Below are 21,329 nucleotides of genomic sequence, written 5' to 3' on the forward strand. Positions count from 1 at the left end.
GTGTGTTTGTTTTGGGGGGCAATGGAGCAAAGGAAGGCCATTGTAAACACAAGAAAAACTAGTAGTGCAGTAGTCATTTTTGTGCAATCAAGCATCACTACAGTTACTAATGACATGGCTTTTTGTTAGCTTGTAGTTTATGTTCAAGAAATGATGAGGATTTTCTACAAAGCTCTCATCATTTCCACTGATCTGAGGGAAGTAAATGTAAATGTGCCAACCACCACATACAAGCACACAGCTAACTTATTCTTCAGCATGATTTAGTACTCATTTAAAAATCCGTGTGTGGGTGTCTGCTTCAAATTATACCCCAATGAAGCTAAGGTAGAACAAAAAATGTTTCCTGCATAACTAGGATTTAGAAGTGAGTTGCTACTACAGCACGAAACGTGCTGCAGACAGCTTCACTCCTTAACTTAAAGGGAATTGCCTTTCAAAGTGTAGGGTACACAGACAGACAGAGTGGCCGCTGACAAGTTTTGAAGCGCCACTTGTTTAGTTTTTATCACTGGAAGAAACAGTAGTGGCTATGCATGCATTTGTGTGACTATATGCCTGCGAGTATGGGGCTGGCACCGTTTAAGCAGCAGATGTTTGCAAACACACAGATGCAGGCTCGCACGGATGCAAGGTGATGATGTCGCTGCACATGGCCAGGAGCATTCATCATCCTTTACTTGGTCAAGAGGTGTGATGCAGTGGCAAATTGTCAGTTATCATTCTTAAGGTGTTTGCACACCTGTGCTGTTTAGTCCATTTAAGTGAAATCTGGCTCGTTTCCCCCTTGGTGCAGTTCTCTTGTGCAAGTGTGAATACAATGACCTCACTCCGGTGTGGACCAAAACAACCGCACCAAGACCTTTTGGAAGAGGTGGTCATAGTGTGGCTCCAAATGAGTTCCAGAGCGGTTTGTTTATGGTTGATCCGAACAAACTACCAGGTGTACGTTGCAAGTTTGAGCAAACCTTCCCATAGCCACGTATGCTTTATATTGTGAGGATGTGGCAAGGTACTATAGATAAGCAATGGTCGGTATGGGCTAGCAAAACTAGCTGTGAAATGAACATAAATTCTACGTGTTCTCCAACAGTCCAGAACACAGCATCTTCTTTCTGTATTCGACCCAAGCCAAGTACTACGATACAAGACCAAGTAGTACACAGATCTAGGGATACTTGTAGAACCGATACATGCCATACACCATTTTCTTTTCTTTCTTTCTTTTTTTAAGTACCATAAGTACAGAAGACAGGGACACTACAGATCTTCTACAGCTGAAGAGGGGGCCCTCACCCAGCTGCTCCCACACGCAGCAAAAACTACAAATGGAAGACGATGACTTGGTGACTAGAGCAGCTGCCGCGACAGCGCTAACCTAAGTTGTTGATAACAAAGACAGTTAAGTAAGCTCTGGATGTACTTTAGACAGCCAAGGGGTGATGAGTGAGCCACAAAAGGTAATATGCAAGTAGTACCATCGTGGTTTTTAAGACCAGTGGAGGAAATACCTCCTGTTTAGTGAAGCACCTCAAAAGACTCAAAAGTGAGTGAGTTTCAAATCATGTTCACAACTTGCAAAGTGTGTTTCCTTCTTGTATCATCCTTAAATACACTTTGCCATTTAGTTTGGGACGCATTACTATTTCGCTTGAGCTGCCGTTGCCAATGGGAAATCAACTATTTACCATAGGCTAAAATGGCTAATAAATGAATGATTGAGCTAATGTAATGTAAATAACATTACAAAAGTACTACTTTGTACGCAAAACTACTAACACAAACTCATAGTACTCTATTCTTTTCTGTATTGTTGTATAAGAGACAGAACATCATCACCTCCACCCGATCACACTTCCTGAGCTAGCTCTGGACTGATATCTGATCCAAATACTGGATCCATCCTATAAATAACTCTAGCATCATTTTGAATTTCAAATCAGAACATTGCGTTACTTTATGTTCGGGGAAAAAAAAGGGTTTTAGTACAAATTTTAATTTAATAGCAAATAGCTGTCAACCCCTCTCATTGCCAAGTGACAGGCCATTAGAGATTGTCTAAATCTCAAGTCTTAAGCAAAATTTATTCAACTAGTAACTATATTAGTTTGGGATTTTCCAGTGAAAGTTTACAGCCATGAATTTATTATTAGTGAAAGGAGCCGGCTGCTTGTGCCTGTCAAGTGCTGAGAGATCAGAAAACAGTTATGATTGTTTTTCCTCTCTTTTCCGCATTCATGTAAACATCTTTCTGAAATGCTCCAGTGAGCGTCAATAACAGCCCGAGCACAGCCGCTCATATTTCAACAAGGAATCTGACAAACGGAGAAGACCAATCTCTCCATGTAGACATGCGTAAAACACAACACACTTTCAAAGTTCATTAGCCACGTCTGGTGAGCTGCAGATGCCGCGCGTAAGCGCCGACTAAACAAACTAACGCAAACACAGACATCAAACATTGCAAAAGCATAATGCACATATTGAAAAGGCTGCAGGAGGACAAGATTAGTATTTGAATGAGGATCACAGAGTGTGAAGCATCCATAGCCCCAGAGTATGTCTCTTCACTCGCCGGCTTTATTATTGTTAATTAAATGTGGAAATATGAAACGGATATATTATTTACTGAGGGCAAATGTGCAGCTGTGCCTTTTCATACATAGAAGAAAACAATGCACTCTGATTGAAAAAAAATCATATCAAGAATAATGCAAAGCAACATGAAGGCAGTCTAATCAGTCGCTGATGCCTAATGGAAAAGGACGCAACAGATCTGTAGAACACCTGGTCGGCCTGACAGTTTGGCATTAATAGCAATTACTTCAGTCCATCTGCAGCGCATTTCCTTCAAACGCAGCAGATGCTGTGCCGATCAGTGTTAACTATATAGATTTGACAATTTGTTTGCCGGCACATTGTGTTGTCCAGCAAACTAGATGTCACATTACAATGATACAAGCTGAAAGCATTACTGTCCTTTAACCACACGACCGCACGTATCCACAGCAATGAAAGCCATGTGCTCATATGAAACCGCTACATGCAGGCTAGTTTTCCGTTACCTGGCTGTAAATGTAAAAGGTATTGATAGGTAAGCATTAAACGCGCAAGACATCTAAAAGGTGAGATGGATAGACGTGTAGAATGGAAGGCGTGCTGTTGTGGTGCTGTTTTGCCTCATCTGACCTGTCAACGTGTGAGAGAAAGAAAGCAAAAAGAGAGCAAAAAGACGTGATATTGACCTTGGAGCACAAGATATTCCACAATCTTCAAGAAAGCACGCAAACAGTTGTATGACACAATCCCGTAACAACACAGTTCAACACTAACAGCAGGAAGCCTCTACTTTTATTTTTTTTAAAAATCATCAATCAAGTCTCATCAGACTCAACTCAGCGAGTCAAATGCCTCCATGCTGCCCTGCAATCATGCACGGGTGCACACACACACACACACACACACGCACTCACACTCACTCCTTCCTTAATTCAACACCTCCACAGTTCACCATCCACTAATCAAAAAGTCATGAAGTGACAGCATGGTGTGGGGACGGTGGGGAAAGCCTGAACACCCTCCCCTGGGCCCTCACACACAGAGTTCAGGGCAACTCGGTGAAAGGAGGATCTACACATACGCACTCAAACACTTTCTGTCACGTAGCCGAAGCGCTCAACGAAACAGCTCATCACTCCCTTGCTTTCCATCTCCCCTTGTTTATCGCGCTCTCCTTTTTCACACGTCGCTCTCGCTCACACAGCTCTTGCCTGCATCCCACATGCCATGCCCCTGCACATTAAGACAGACTCCAGTGTTCAAGCAGGTCTGAACAGGCTCCAAAGGCTCCCCAAACAGTCCTTATTCTAGATGAAGAGCACGTACGGTTTGTCATTCAGCCCTTTATGTTTGTCACCGTCGCTCTGTAGAACGCATGAGAATACGTGATGAGTACCACCCATCCAGCCTGCTACCTTCAAAACGCCCTTCTTCCCCCATCCCTTGTGTTAGCTCTGAGTGACACCAAGAGAGGAATGTGTGTGTTTTGCGTAAAAGCAGCTAAATAAATGCAAATGAAGTTTCCATTAAGGGTCGTCAAGCAGAATGTGGCCATTTTGGGGAGAGACAAAGCCTCTTTGTCACTGAAGGGAAAAAAAATATCAATGAATGTACCTTAAGTGAGGCAGGAGAACCGAGGACTAAAAAGGCATTTTTGGAGAAGATTAAATCCAGTCAGCTGGAAGGGAAAGCGTGGGATGTGAACTGAGCGGAAGTGGAGAGAAATACGTTTTCAAGGCGTCACCTCTCACACCTTAAACGTAGCCCTCTCCATGCAAGCCCCACCTCTCCTACTGCCGTCGTAATATCCATAAGTGCTCATGGAAACCCATAAATAATGTTGATCTCTGAAGCACAGAAAGCAGAGATGCTCTGGGTACTTCACACTTTAGTTTCTTCACTATATTCCATCTATGCCCAAAGCGAGGAGGTTTTCAGTTTAGAATAAGCAATGAAACACAACTACACACACACACACACACACACACACACACACACACACACGCTTTTTTCTTTTTCTTTTTGCATCTTCAGCATAAGCCGGGTTAAAATATGCATTTCAACCATATTTTATTTACATCTAGAGCAACAAAATCAAATCCCATCTCCGTCACCCTGGAACTGCACATTTACTCACAATAGACCATCATACATAAGCTGTCCTATAAAAGATATGATATATGCTGTCATTATTTAGTCCGATTTCTGCCAAGACAGGAGTGACTGAGTGAAGAGGCTCATAAAAGCATTGATATTGGGATGAGTTTTTATGAAACTACTCCCTATAAACTAAATGAACAGCTGTCAAAACAAGTGACCTTGAATATGAAAACTCCAGGCTGGCTGGTCCCCATCAACGTGGCATAAAAACCTCTCCCCCCCAATCTCACTTTTGCTGTCCACCGCAGCTGCCTGATGAATGCCGAGGTGTATTTCAAAAGACTTCCTAGAGGCGTGGGGAGCCATCAAAAAAAATCTGAGAGTGAACTCTCTTTCAGGGTTCAAAAGCCTTATGAAGACCAATTTGGCTTTGAAACATGGGGACGCTTTAGTATGAAAACCCAAAACTGCCTCATGTATGCTCACTTGGACGGGGATTGCGAGATGAAAGGGAAACGTGGATGAGCACACTGGTCCCTAACAGCGTACGTGTCTCTATCTGAAGAACCACAAGGTAGGAGACATAACCAGTGAATGTCAATGAGGGAGGGAAGGATAAACAAAATGCTCTCAAGTGTAGCCAGGTGTCTTCTTCTTTTTTTTTTATGTGGATTCAGAGAAGCTTTAAATAACGCTCTCCTCGGGCAACCTTTTCTTTTTTAGATTTAGGAGTGAACCCTGCTGAGCAGTCACCTGAGGAGGTCTACGTGTCCCTTCATACTGTGAGACCTGTCAATGCGACCATTCCATCATCCTGCCAAACCACAGTTAAAAGTCAAATTTGTCATTTGAAGTCATTTGTAAGTAATTTGGTTGGTAAGATCTGCCTCCTACCACAGACGTCACTCTCCATTAACTCTGAGCTTCGTATTTTAACACAGTTCCACTCAGAATACAATATTTGTAATGGCAACGACATCATTTTTGTAATTATGCTTATGTACACCTTCACATTGGTTTTGAAAAGACACAATGAAGATGTGAGTGCAGACTTTCATCAATTACAGCCTTTTTTTTTTACACAGTCTACCATTTTCAAAGGTTCAAAAGTAACTACACAAACTAACAATTTTAGATCGAAGTTGTCTTTTTAAATACTTGATGAAAGATTCTTTGCAGTCGGTTTTGCTCAACAAGAATCCAGGTAGGTGAGAGAAGTGAAGAATTTATTCTAAATCAGTCTCTAACCTCTATACACAACTACACCGATCAGGCATAACACTATGAGCACTGACAGGTGAAGTGAATAACAGCGATTATCTCTTCCTCATGGTACCTGTTACAGGGTGGGATGTGTTAGGCCCAAAGTGAACACTTTGCCCTCGAAGCTGATGTGTTAGCAGCAGGAAAAACAGGCAAGTGTAAAGATCTGGGCGAGTCTGGCGAGGGCTACGTTGTGATGGTTGGACGACAGAGTCAGAGCGTCTCCAAAACTGCAGCTCTTGTGCGGTGTTCCCTGTCTGCAGTGATCGGTGTCTATTAACTGTGGCCCAAGGAAGGAACAGTGGTAAACCAGCGACAGGCCAAGGCTCACTGATGCACATGGAAGGCTGACCTGTGTTGTCTGATGCAATAGACAAGCTGCTGTAGATCAAATAGCCCAAAAATGTAATGCTATTTCTGAAAGAAAGGTGTCAGAATATACAATGCATCGTAGTTTGTGGTGTATGTGCCTGCATAGCTGCAGTCTAGTTAGAGTGTCCATGCTGACCCCTGTCCACTGCTAAAAACACCCACAATGCACACGTGAGCATCAGAACTGGACCACGGATCAACGAAAGTGGCCTGGTCTGTTGAGTTACCTGCACCCTTTTATGGAAACATTGACACAAAGCAATAGGATTCAGGTGCAAAACGAGTTTGAGGTGTTGACCTGGCCTCTGGATTCCCCAGATCTCAATACAATCCAGCATCTGTGAGATCCACAGAGGTCCCACCTCACAACTTACAGGGATTTTAGGATCTGCCGTTAACATTTTGGTGCCAGACACCACAGCTCAATTTTGATATTTTAAATTCACTTATCTCCCCAACATCTTGCAGCATTAATGTTAATTTCTGGTTGTTTATCCAATATGCTTTTTGGTGTAAAAGCATATCCTGCGATGTTCCTTTTAATGTGACAAATTCAGATTTTGAATAGTCTTATTTAGTGTATCGCTTTAGTGAAATGTGGTAAATGTGTTAAATTCATCCTACGAGGGTGTTAACACATTTCAAGGAAATCCCACATACAACTATAGCCGCTGATGCCCAATTCAAAATTGCATGAGATCCTGAAAGGATGCTGTTCAAGTACTAGTAGATATATTAGGGCAGATGGTAGCAAGATGTCTATAAAAGACAAAAACACTCAAGCTGATTAACATGATGTGCAACCAGCCAAATTGTAACCAATGCTGGGATTTTATCCTTTGGGTCCAAAGACAAAATGAGAACATTTAAGGGAAATCTCTAAGGTTGTGTGGAAAGCCTTGAGCAGTGAAGTTTCTTCACTGATGTGCAGATGCCTCCCACATACTGGGAGATGCACTATGTACAGTTGTGAATTGAAGTTCAGCTGGCAGGGGAGTCGAGGTGCACGGTGGGGAGCAGAGGCCCCGAAAAACACAGAGGAGAAGAGAGCGAGTTTGGGAAGTCATTAAGAGTTTATCTTCACCCGCTGACGGCAGCAGTCAATTATCACTGTCATTAGAACATCGTAATTGTACCAGCGTAGTGTAGAAACAGGCTGGAAATGTTCTCAGCTCAATTGGACACTTCACTTTAATTTGAAATTCTAACTGCGGCTTCATTGTAGCGAAGAAAATGTCCCCAGGTATTTTGTTTTTTCAAACACTCTCCGTGTAGTAGGGTATAATCTGGCACAGACACCGAAATTATCTCTGAGGGTATGTTTGTGCTACTTTTAGCACTGTTGTGGAATTTATTTCACAGAGGAGTTGGTGTGTTTTCTCTATATATCCATGTACCCACAAGTAAGTCTGCAGCGCCAGGTCTTATATGGGGTTTAGAAAGAAAAAAAGTCAACCAGTAACTAGTATAAATGGTCATATTTGAGCTCTAACTCATACTTAAACATTTAATTTTTACGGTCTAGTGCTCACCCTACAGTCACAGTACACAGGAATGATCCTGGGTTCAAGACGGGGAGGAGTCACAGACCACAGCCTCAGGCAGGTGCAAGCTAGTCTCCTCCCAGTGCTGGTCCCAAGCCCAGATAAATGGACAGGGTTACATGAGAAATAGTATCCGAAGTAAAAACAGTGCCAGTAATTTTTAATTGCCCAGTTGCTGGTTGTGCACATCCAGTGAACACTGAGTATTTGTGGTGTTTAAGGTGATGAACTCAAAAGGAAATAAAGATAATGGGACAGGATCATAGCACATCATCGTTTCATGTAGAAAGGGAGATTATAAAATCTCTCAGAAATCACAGTCCATTCGTCTTATATAACATAACTCCTGAGTCCATCCTCTGTTTGAATCAATCTGTTTTAGAGTTCCCTCCTTTAAGGCCACGCTTCTTTGAGTTTTCTTTTGATTGGCTGCCCCTCTGTAACAGGAGGTTGGAAGTGCAGGTGGGCGGGCTTACATGCTCACAGAGAGAGCTGTGTGCCTGAGGATACAAAAATGTGGGAAAGCGAACATTTAAAGCAGTGTGAAGCCTGAGCTTCTGACTTACAGCTATTACCTTTACAATTACAATTTTATGCCATATTTAATCTAACATTTGAGCAGCATATGTGACTGAGAAGACGATCCTCTCCAAAGAAACAAACACAAAAAACTCTTTATACAAAAAACTTGATTTAGCAGTGACTTGTGTGATGAGGACTTTTTTGGGAGACAATTTATAGGAGCAAGATTAAGTCGTTGCAAAAACAGAAAAAGCTTGAAGCAGGTAACGTGTGTAGCAACAAACTTCTGTTGCACCGGTGTTCAACTGGAAAAATTCTGAAAGCATAAAGACAATTAAGTGCGTAGGTGTAAATTTCTATGCACACACACAAAACCACACACTAGACACTGCGGTGTCTGGAGAGTAGAGATAGGGCTGTCTCCATCAGCCTCTCCACCTACCCAGAGGACCTAATCAGTCAGTGAATACACGTAAAATGGAGGCTGTCATCTACCTCCAGCCCAACAGACTCCCCGCCGACACTTTTCTCCCACTGCCAGCCTCTAGAGAGCCAAAAAAAAAAAAAAAAAGATGGATCTTTCCCAAAAGCTCCATCCTCAACCAAGATATCCTACATCATGCATCATATTTTCTCAGCTGCCGAGTTTCTCCGTCCTCTTTCTCTTTGTCCTGTTTAGTCTCATCTTTACAGTTAGATCCAACTACTCATATACCAATTTCTGTTTTGTTTTTTTATTGTCTTCTTTGTATTTCCAAATTTCATGACTTTTGTCCCAAAGATAACTACATGTTTTCAATTTCATCTTAACATATGATAAAAGCGCCTAAGTGTCTCTTTCTTCGCCTTTATCTCGAGCTGACTTCACTCCTTCCTGACATGTGCCAGAGAGAGATGAAAATCAGGGTAATGGAATCCACTGTGATCCTGACACTGCTTCCGGGACAGAACAATTCATCACTGCAACAACCCTCAACTCAGCAGGAAAGAGGCACATAATTGGGTATCAGTGGGAAACGCCTTTTTGCATTGGGAGCAACCAGAATCTATGCTTGGATTTTTGGATTCTTCTGTCCATCCAAAAGAAGAACAAAATTCCATCAATCAAATTTACAACTCGACAGACTGGCGACCCACCCAGGGCGTACCCTGTCTCTCACACAGAGGTTGCTGGGATCGTCTCCAGCCCAATGGCAACCCTGAATTGGATAAGCGAATGAAGATGGGTGTCTGGATGGTCATCCAACTTTATCGGCCTACACTGGAATGCCAAAATTATAAAGGAAAGCCAAGTGGATCTTATCCTGCTTTCCACAGTCACGCAAACTGTGCATTACAGTTGTTTCGCTTGTCATGCATCTGAAAACGTGTGGGGTAATGATTCATTCATCTGAGGACAGGGACTTGTTAGCCTGCTTATGGTTCTTGCAGTGAGCAAGCTCATGCCTGTGAAGACATCTGTCAGCATGCAGATGAAAGGTAACTGTAATGCCTGACAAGCTATATAAAAAAAAATTTAAAACACACTACTGCATATTTGAGGTAATATTATTCCTACGCAGCACTTAACTGCGTTTGAAGAGACATGAATTTTTAAAAACAGTCGCTCCAAATGACAACAAATTGACTGCAGGGTGCAGATTAAAGCCTGGATCCATCTGCAACTGTTGTAGGTGTCAAGTGTAAACAGGACATGAGTAAAAATCACCACCCTGGGGTTGCACGTCTCTGTCGACTAGGGCTGCCACGATTTGTCGACTAGTCACGATTACGTCGACTATCAAAATCGTCGACGACTAATTTAATAGTCGACGTGTCGTTTGAAGCTTTGTAAGATCCCAAAAGACGCAGGAATAAGTAGCAGGATTTAAGAGTGTAATAACGGACTGAAACAGAAGATGGCAGCACTGCATGTACAAGGATGCCAGCTGCCGTTAAACCCTGAAGAAGAAGCAGCTGTGTCCCAGAATTCATAGCGCAGCCCAGCTTAGTTTCTAACAATGGCGGCAGCTAGTTAGTTTTAATATTACTCTTATTATTCTTTCTGGGTCACAAAATAAACGTTTAACATATTTTCAGGCGAGAATGTAGCTGTGTAAACCTCAAATATCGGCTCAGTTTATCAGGACACCACATATTTTCAAAAGCGCTCCGACGTTTTCGGAGACGTCTGTTACCCACTAGCTCGATAGCTAGCCGGGGGCTAGGTCACTAGCGCCGTGAGAACACCGGACTCCCGGCAAATTGTTTTCAAACCCACCGCCGTCTTTCGCTACTCAGGTTAAATATATATGAGTCACTTAGATAAATTAAAAATGTTGTTGTTTGGCTTTTTTTTTTTTAGTATTTTATTTGTTCCTGAGTAAATCGGTTTGTCTGAGATTAAAGTTATAGTTTTTACACAGCTGAATAAACGTCAAGCAGACAGCTGATTATCAGAAGTGTGAGATGCTGGAGAATATACTCCGGTGTCCTGTTATATTTTAGATAGCAAGGAGTTTATTAAACTTCACCGAAACAATCTGCAAATTTCATTAAAATTGAATAAACTATCATCTTGTCTTTATTTTTAGTTAGCACCTTAAAAGCTTAAAGCTGTAAGCTAATGATAGTTATATAAGAGCAGATGCTGCTGGTGCAATAAGCTGTAGTTTTACGTCCAGTGGATGATGATCTGATTAGTCGACTAATCGCATAAATAATCGGTGACTAGTCGACTATCAAAATAATCGTTTGTGGCAGCCCTACTGTCAACCAGTCAAGTTTTGATTCATATCAGTCCACAATCATTTAATATATGCAATACGTAGAGACTGCAGGAATTTAATTGGTGGGACCGAACCAACTGCTTTCAGGCATCGGTGTCTTTGAATTCCAACTCAGTATTTTTTTTTTATTCATTTTAGTGTTGACATACTCAAGATTTGCAATGTAGACACTCTCAAAAACAATAAAAAATTCATGAGGAAAAACAGATGTGAATGGTTTGTTTCTTTTTTGGAGCTCCTCTGAGATTTTTTGTTTTGGAGATTTATTATTCTATATTTTAGATGGAGCTATGTAACTGCCGTGGCCACTGTGGGCTTGCAAAATGGGTGAGTGCTAGAGCCTGTGAATACCGGTGAGTGTGTAGAAGCAGTTGAAAGGTGGAGGACTGAAAGGATAATAAAGAGAAAATGGAAGACTGTGAGGGGTAGTAAAGGGAGTAAAAAGAAAGGACAGGAGGGTGATTTAGTGACTCAGAGAACTGACAAAGAAAGCAAGACAAAGGTGAGAGAGGTAAAGGAAAGAAAGGGAAGTAGAGGATGAATGAATGAAGTGAACACATAACCCTCAGCGAACAGCTGAGAAGCTCGTGGGCGTGAGTGGTTAGACGTGAGCTGATTGGGCTGTATCGGCGCACATAGCAGGGAAAAGACCGGTATTTGTTTGTCCTTGATTTTATTTGCTTTGTGTGTTTATTATAAACAGGGTGAGGTTTATATATTGATCCTAAAAAGGGGAGAAAACAAAGTTCAGAATATCTAAGGAGGACTCGCATGCTCTCCAGTGACCTAATTAGACTTTAGCCAACAGAGACACACAATTGGTAAGAAAATATCTTTTTTAATTCTCACATTAAGTATAATTAATGTTTCACAGAATGAACACAATTATAGCGTAGTGGTTTATACATTCACCTAACAAGCAGAGAGCACAAGTAAGTCTGATCCCCCGGAGGAAAGACAAATCCCTTTGTGGTTGAGTCCCAGAGGCAGCCGGAGTTACCTAAAGAAATCTGCTAAATCAAACATGCAGAGCTGCCCACTGTGGTGACCAACTTGTGAATAAGGGACCAGCCAAAAGTAGCTTTCACAGCAAAATAAAACACATAGAAAGTAGAAATTATTTATACAGTGTTCCAGAAATCAGGTGAGTGCAGATGGGTATGTATCCAAACTGCATGTAAACCTAAAAATGGTCATTCTTAAGCTTTAAGCGGCCAATAAAACCATCCTGATACATGTATTTCTAGGTACTCTTGCTAATCTGAGACACCAGGAGACAAACTGTGTAAATATTAAGGAAGTAGGAAACCTGGAAAGAAAAATCAAATGTGATATGACACAATCAAGTGGAAAACACTATGGATGCACCTTGGCAACACAGAGCAAAGCTTGGGAGCATTAGCTAAAAACAGGTAACTCCACTCCACTCCCACTGGAAGTACACTAGCTTATGACCCCCCTGAGGCAGGGTTTGTGTCTTCTCCCAGTCTCAAAGTAGGAGGACCATGTACAACATGTCCTAACCACTACACAACGATGGCCACGATAACTGATGACTCAACTCTCTCAAAATATGCTCCAGTATTCGCCTTAAAGCAGCCACGTCCATCTCTGACGAACATTTTATAAATACAATCCGTGTTGAGTTTAATATTTCAACAGAAACTTGAACTGCAGCGGTCCCTGTCATGGCTGGAGGAAAGGCTGTATGTGATGAGCTGAATGCACCGAGGTAGTTTTAACAAGGATTAAACAGAGCTGCCAAAGCGTGTTACTCGAGCCACCTGGTGAATGTGCGAGTTTGTCAAAACTTGATGCAATCGCGCCTTAAAAGGCTAAAAAAAAATGTCTGCCTGTCCTTAAGTGAAAAGTAATGATATGCCGCTTATAAAAAAACAGAAACAAAACAAAATCACTCAACTCAGATAAAATCCTTTTCAAAGCGGGCATATAAAGCCATGTATCCATTCATTCCCTTGCAACCTTTTACCATTTTATTTACCCGAGTCACTGAATGAAGAAAATGTACTACACACAAAAGAATCATTCAAAGGAAATCTTGCGAACCATGGCAACCTCAGTGCCCTATTATGTTTCATCCCAATTGAACGTCTTGATCCGTGTTTGGCTGACATCCATTTTATGTTGTGAAAACACAGCTGACTTGTGATTATTCACAATATGTAAAGATGTCAACTTAACTGCAAGTACAACAAAGTGCCTCCGACAACAGCACAAAGCGCTCCCCCTGCAACGGTGATGCAATCATCCTTTTCCACATTTTCAAGCCGTCATTTCTCCGGGGGTGTGACGCACCCCCTCCCCTACCCCCCTCGTCAAAAAACAGATTAAAATACATCAAAAAAAAGGGGATTAAAGAATCTGCCGACACTCCTAAATCCTTCAAAAGGCGTCCGACTCTATCAAAGGATGAGTACTATTAAATATGAGGCGACACATGTGACACGTGAAGGGTGCCGGTGTTCAGTTTATAATTTCTGCCACTGTGGGGAGGGGAAAAATGAGATTTCAGTGAAGCATGATATCAAAGCAAAGCAATAAGTGGCTTTTGCCATCTTTATATGCCGGAGTAACCTATAGGTGACAGAAAGAGAGAGAGAGTGCACAGCAGAACAGAGGTGAAGCACTTGATTTGGCTCTGCAGAGAACTGCCTCATGTACATACACAGACGTCAGATAGGAAATACAAACCAAATAGGCTCCAAGACAGTGAGAGGGCAAAATAAATTCTCCATTTTCTCATTTGGGGGTTTCCCTGTTAAGCGGCAGTGAGGTGGGGCTCACCTCAAGCGATTCTTAAAGAGGGCTGAGTTCAAAGCGTGCCGGTGGGAGGAGAGACGGCTGCGTGGGAGAACAGCAGACAGTTAAGATGGGATTTCTCATTACGCGCGTCTCGCTCTGTGTCCTGGCTAACACTGCTGTATACCGCTCACTCCTTCTCTGCCCTATAATTTCTCTCACTCCCCCCCCCCCCTCCTTTTCTCTCTCGCATAGACTCAAACTGAATGCATAAGATTGCGCCCCACTAGGCCACATTCCCCTTCTCTTTCATCTGAGCCCTGCTTGTGTTTCCACACTATCTGACTGTGCACACACAGAGGCTAAAACACACACAGACAGACTGGATGACAAAGCGAGAGCAAAGAGGGAACACAAGGCAGAGAGATCTTACCGTGTGTACATGAATGAGAGCTCAGAGCTAGGCAATATGAAAAATAACAAATGTTGAAACTGAAAAAAATCCTTTAAACATCTCTCTATATAAATATATGAAACAGGACTTTTAATTGTTTTATTTCTTTACATACAGTCATTTTTAAATAATTCCCACGTCAGCTGAATGATACGAAACAGTCTGAATTACTTCACTGCATTTTAAACAGTGATTTCCTTCAGATTGGTTACATTCCCGTGTGTTCTTCTAACCGTGTTTTGTCTTTCACTGAATCTAAATACTGTTTCCACCTTCACTTTGTGCATATAAACAAACAGAAATGAAAAAAGTTGGGTAGCGGAGCCCATCAGGGCAAAGAGGTAAAGCGGGAGAGCGCGGCGCTGTCGTGATTGCGTCGCTGTGTGGAAGTAGACGCGTTTGCTCGAGAAGAATGAGCTGCACGTCCCCTTGCAATCAATCCCAGATATTACCCCGGTATTTGTCAGATATGCTCCCTGCCACGCCAGCCATCCGTGACTCATTCCGTCATTACATCGGAGAGGTCACGCCCACTCCACCCCTGCCTGCGCCATCGTTCCAGGGTCTGATGGCGGCCTAATGGCCTGCTCTCTCTACACTGCAATTAACCTTTTTATTGGCCACCTGCCAGACAGCTGGAGATACAGCAGTGTGCGCGCGTATGGGCTTATGTAAGCGCGACCATAAATGCGTCTGTGTTTATATGCACATGCACGGTGGCTGAAGCTTTTAAGTCTATAAATTACCATGTGAGCAGCGAGCCCCAGAGCACGCATGTGCACGTGGGCCTATAAAAGCTGACAGATTTCACCTGCTACTCTCGTCAAATAGAAATTGATTGAATCTAACATCCCATCATGTTTGACCCAGACAGATCCCACTGGCTGTGATGCTGTCTCAAAGCGGAAACACATCTTGGAACAAGAACTAAACACGTCCCTTTTGCATTATAGGCGAGCGCAGGGGGAGATATTATTTGTACTCCAGGAGCACCTGTCTCCCACTCCTGTTGCTGCTGGTGTAGAAGTAAATGGCAGCTGTAAAAATGATTCCAATTAAAATGACATTTCTGTAAATATGTCATCTTCCAAAGTTTCATCAAATCTGTGCCACTGATGCCAAACATTGCATAGTTAAAGCTACCCCGTGGAGTTTTTGACTTATAGTAGCACAAATCCCTGTTTTCAAAACACAAAGACGGGCGTGCACGCAACAGGGACGGGTGATAATTCGCGTGGAAACACTATAATGTGCCAGCAAAGACTGTATCCTAGTAAATGTGCACACAGTGTAGATGAAATTGGAGGACAAAGTGCATTCAGCACATTTGTCTTCATGAAAATAAATATAGATCTAATTTGTCTGTTCACAAGGAAACTCCACAGAATCATTTTAATGCTGATATCTTTTATTTGACCATCCGATGTTTTATTTTAAACCCTGCTGCACTCTAATAGTATTATATCCTTTTCCCAAGGGAAGTCGTATCTGCGAGATCTCGTCTCACACACAGTTAGACCGCGAGCTTTTTGAGTGAAGGAGAAAAAAAAATATTTTCGATCTCTGCAATGCTAACATACTGCTTCATTACTTTGCAATTCAAAAACCAATGAAAAGTAACAGAACGGCAGGCGGACAGTAACTTTACACAGGCGCTCGCTGTCTGAGAGGCTCGCTATACCATTGTCAACAAGAGGTCTCTGTCGAGTGTCTTTAAAATGTGGCGGAGCACGGCTGAGCAGAAAGCACACAGTAAATGCATTCTGTGGCTCCTGCAGCTGCAAATTGAATTTTGGGGCATGACTTGACTCAAAACACCTAATAATCCCACGTCACTTGCTGTTCCCGAGCTGAACAAGGTCACACTGTACAGCGAGTAATGAAAAAAAGACCCTTTTTACAAGCATTTATCCAAATGCATTCAGGCTCCGGCGAGGTGAAGAAATTTAAAGAAAAGAAAGCACAAATGGCCGAGCACCTGAAGGACAAAAAACCCCCAACAGAATAAGAAAAATAAACCACAAAACCGTTTCATATATACGGACGCCACATGTCTGTGCACATATAGCATGCAGTGGTGAAGGGGGGAGCATAGCAAAGACTGACAGGTTTTAAGTCACTGCACAAACAGCTTTTGTTTCTTATGACGTCTCATTAGCCCTGACAAAAAGTTAAAGCTGGGATTATCTAAACCTTATCGCCTCATTTGTCAATCAGCTTTTGAATGTGCACACTCACTCTGATGTGACAGCCAGCACAAGTGCAAACACGTGTTGGGAGTTCAGCAGGTCTATAAAGCACTTGCTGGTAAACACGTAGTCTATTCAATGCTTTTCGGCTCCATCCATAATCTCACAGTGGCTTTTGAGTGATCAACAGCTCAACAGTAACTACAACACATTTGAAAGCATAACCCAGAGTTGAGTTTGGACTGTATCACATGCTGGCCATGCTGATTAATCTCGCAGTCCTTACCTGCTACAGAGAGGCGTGCCGTGCGGCTGGAAATGGATCCCAGGTTCTCAATGGTGGCAACACACTGGTAGGTTCCTTCGTCTGGCTTGTTATGTTTAGAGTGGACCACATGGCTGAAGAACAGCGTGCCGTCGGGCAGTATTTTTCTCCTCTCGTCTGAAACCAGGCTCATGAAGGTGCCGTCTTTCTTCCATTCGATGTGTGCCGGCGTGGCTGCGTCGCTGTGTGCAGAACAGTTGAGGAAAGCGGAGTTCCCCCGGATGGCCAGCGTGTCCTGGGGCTCCACGGTGAACCAGAAGGGGCTGAAGGGCTGCACTGCTGAAGCTGAGGAGCAACAGAGGGGAGAAGTGAGATGTCAACACAGAAAGTTACGTCAGGTCCACTTTTCTCTGAGCGCTAATGAAAATTAGCGAAATTCTTGCTGCTCTCCAGCAGCTTATCAGTGGGCGATGTGGCTTGAAGATCACACCACAATTATGGGGGCAGATTCATTATCAAGGATGCATTGCTCAGCTTTCCCCAGATGATCATTCTCTATCATTCTAAACAGCTGATTAGCTGTGTATACGGTGGATTAAAAAGTCTGACAATTTGAGTTAGTGCTCTATTTCTCGTTTTTACATTGATTTTATTCTGAAAGTTCGTGCAGGAAGTGGTAATATATAACACTCAATTTGATGCTTCTTCTGGCTGGTTGCCAGGTCGCCTCCATTCTTTATCCACCAAACTACGCCACAGCTATTCACACTTCTTGTTAGTTGAAATGTGAACAGTGCTGATATTTCAATACAAGTTACTCTAAGAATTTTATTCTGAAAGTCCAGTCTCTTCAAAATAAAGCACCTGTATGTAGCAGGTGGTAAAAACCAATCACAATTTAACACGGTCAGATTATACCAGTGTATGCGTTTCGATTTCACTGATTCCAGCATGGATCTTCTTTCCGTAAGCTTCAGCTTCTTTATCGGATTACTAATCAGTAATCGAGTGTAACTGCTATCAAAGATCAGTAAAGAAACATGCCTGCGGTTAGGCTGCAGCAGAGGGTTGATGAAAGGTGCGAAATGCTTGCAATCACTCTAAATTGCACAACACTACTATCTGCTTTTTCAGTTCGGTCACAGCATATCCTAAGAAGTCGCTGACATCAATGGCGTGTTTCAATGCTCACTCTAAAAATGACAGAACACTGCAGGACTCCAAGTGCCCCAAACACTGAATGAAGTGTTCCCGAACCAAAACATCTTTTTGTTCATTCTATCTTTCAGCCAAAGTGCCTCGGCCTTATTCCAGAGCCTCAAAGAGGCTTTTTATTATGAAACCACAAGCCTCGCTGGAATTGGGCAAGAGGAACTGACAAATTTAACCAAGTCTAGCCTCCCTGGCAAGTTAATATCACGTCTTGCGTTATCATAAGTACAGTGTGCGGGGAAGGAGTAAACACGCAGGAACGCGGCTGCCATTTCCTTTCCTCGAGCAGAAATGGTAACATCACATTGACATGAACAGTGCCAAAGTGAGAGTAAGTAAAATTGCTTTGCATTCACCTCATCCATTATTCAAGCACTCCCACTGTAAGAGTCACACTGTGGTATTGTTTAGATAAATAACACCAATTATCAGTTCTGCAGGGATGGGGCAGAGCTTGAAAAATAATTAAAGGGGTATGAAGGTATTTTAATAATTCAACGAATGGAGTGAAATAAGTGGCTGAGTGTTAAATGCAGTTTAAAATATGCCTGCTCTCTTCCAAGGAAATGGCATGTCTCCGGGGGAGAGGGGAGAGCAGAATGCGATAGAAAGAGATGAAGACAGAAAATGAGAGAGTAGTGTGAGAGCGAACGAGGGATCCTGTGCCAATAGTTCAGCTATTTAACTACTAGAAGATAATTTCTCTACCTTGTGGCGCCCTAGCGAGGGATCCAAGATTGAAGTAATATAATGCATGGTCCATTATGGTGGCAATATGAATGCTTGCCCTCTGTGCACTTAGTTGTCTTGAAAGCACAAACAATTACAGAGAAAATACTGTTGAACTAAATAGAAATAGATGCAAATAAATGTAAGCCGTTTTCCCACTAAACTGAGCAGTCAGACCCCACACTAATTCACTGATGAGTGGACCAGAATACTGAAGAGGAAGTGTGCCTGCATTCTGTCTCAGTGTACAGCAGGGACCCTGAACAACTGAATTGAGGCCTGATATACGAGCACAGTCCCTTTAGAAAGATCTGTGTTAGCAGTTACTTTACAGATATCCTCCTATGTCTGCTCTGGCGCCATTTCACTGCAGTTGCGGAGTAAATTCAAGCAAAGAAAACTTTATTAGGCTGGGTAATGCACAGAGTGCGCAAGAGCTCAAAACATTTTGAAAATCCCTCCAGGCAGAAGTGGAAGTGAAATTCAAGTGAATAAACAGCAGTAATGAATAAAATATACAATGTTCTAAACTAGCCCAAAACATTTCTAACTGCAGCTCTTAGGAGGCAAGTGAGTGGCTTCTAATTAGACTGAAGCAAGTAGCTAATTTCAGGAAATCAATAAATTCACAGCGAGCCTGCTTACATATTGGGCAGAATGTGACAACACTAGCAAATGTGTTTGACTCATGGTGTATAGGACAGATGGAGAGAGACTTGAGGGAGGAATTCGTCACTCCAGTGGACCAAAAGCACCATGACATGCTTAATCATCTCTGCATTACACTGCTGGAACAGTTGGGTGTGTGGGGCTGGGCAGCTCGTCTGTGCCCAGGTTTGGCTCCCCTCCAGTCAAAAGACCATCTTCAGCTGCTCTCTATCTGAGGGAAAAAACTGAATGGGCTTGAAGGTCCTACAAGCATCCTATCAGAGTCAAAGCAGCTGCCTTTAGCAGCTTTTCATCCCAATCGCAGAAACAGTAGGGGAGGGCTTAGCTTCGGCTCTACTTTTGAGAAAATGGCAAACCATCTGCATTCAGCTGCAGACACAACACTGGGATGAACCAGGGGTGTAAGGAGTTTGATGGCAGGCAATCGGCTTTTTGGCAGCATCTAACTAATCTTCTGTTAGAATCTTTGACTCATTAACACCATTTCTGCTACTAATCTCAATTTCTCCCTCACATTACCTTCAACCGCTCCTGGCAGATGGCTGCCCCTCCCTGAGCCTGGTTCTACTGAAGGTTTCTTCCTGTATGAAGCGAGTAGTTCCTTATCTATCGCCAAGTGCTTGCTCATTTGAAGTCGTCTGATTGTTGGGGTTTCATTCTATTATTGTAGTGTCTTTACCTAATAATACAAAGCACCTTGAGGCAACTATTTTTGTCATTTGGTGCTATATAAACAAAACTAAATCCAATAAAACTGCAAACAGATTCCAAAACAAGGATGCCAACGTTAGTGGCCAAAGTTCAAACGGGTGCGTTTCACGTAAAGGTGGGATTGTGTAAATCAATGCCGAACACCCTGGACTCATCTGCAGACTGAACAAATATTTTGACAAAAGGCGAAAGCAGCATTCCAAACCGATGACTATATTTCATGTTTCCGTCTTTGTAGCATGTAGAGAAACACAATCATAAAAGAAGTTTCACATAAAGCGCAGTGTAGCCAGCGTATAATTTCTCTCCTCTAGAAAGCAACTAAAAATAACCAACTCAAGGCAAATTTATCTCTTTCAAACTCCCTCAGATTATTTATAGAAAATGAGGGAAAATGTATGAAAGCACACAGAGCAAAATCCATATTTCACCAATTTAATGGGTCCCTTAGGAATAACAACAAAGTCCCCGTATCAATAAACAGGCTTCTGAACGTTAACCTAAAGCAATTCCAGTGACGTAAGGAGAAGCTGGAAAAACCACACCCGTGACTGATATTTAAAGGTTCACTAGCCTGAATTGTCGCTCCTTGTAAAAAAGAGAGGACAAGCAGCCAGCACCTCAGCAGGAAGCAAGGATCTCTATCTGCAACATGTGATTAAAAAAAAACAGAAGAAAATGCACAAACATCAGTATCTTAGAGTAAAGACAAGCTTCAACCTTTATGCCAGAGCTGAGGGGAAAAAGTTTACTTTTGGCAGCTAACAAGGTTCCGAGTTATAAGCCTGGAAAAAAAAATTGTAATGAACACAAATAGAACGAGCAGTGGCGTGCCGATGCACTGTGAAGTGCTCGCTGACAGAAAACTCAACAGAACTCATGTTCTCATACATCAAAGTGCAGAAAAACCAAACCCTGCTGAAACAGAACATAATGAGAAGAAGGGAGATCAGTTAAATTTGCAATGACAGGAATTTCTGTCTCTTGTATACATTTGTTTTTTGTCTTTCGCTCACACAGCCAGATGATGGCTATATGTTTCCCAGAGAAATGCAAAGTGCACCTTTAAATGTTTCTTACAATAGCACTGAAACACAGCGGGCTTTTAACAGCACAGCTGTAGAGTTAGAGGAGGAGAGAGGGGTCAGAAACCACATTACAGTGTGAGGAGTCTAATCTATTCGGGCCCCCATCCGTTTGTGTTTGATAAAT

At 42.5% G+C, this 21,329-nt stretch overlaps 1 protein-coding gene across 13 annotated transcripts in view; it reads right to left on the minus strand.

The window, feature by feature from the left end:
• The window catches only part of neo1a (neogenin 1a), a 156,165-nt gene that overhangs the window by 82,283 nt on the left and 52,553 nt on the right, over positions 1-21,329 (minus strand). For all 13 annotated transcript variants that reach the window (XM_042228699.1, XM_042228698.1, XM_042228705.1 and 10 more), the window contains exon 2: positions 16,818-17,141. In XM_042228699.1, the coding sequence (XP_042084633.1) occupies positions 16,818-17,141 (324 nt within the window). The remainder of the gene's footprint in view (positions 1-16,817; positions 17,142-21,329) is intronic.

Source organism: Haplochromis burtoni, unplaced genomic scaffold (assembly GCF_018398535.1).
Source record: "Haplochromis burtoni strain Fernald_Lab_line unplaced genomic scaffold, NCSU_Asbu1 Contig_343, whole genome shotgun sequence".
NCBI lineage: Eukaryota > Metazoa > Chordata > Actinopteri > Cichliformes > Cichlidae > Haplochromis > Haplochromis burtoni.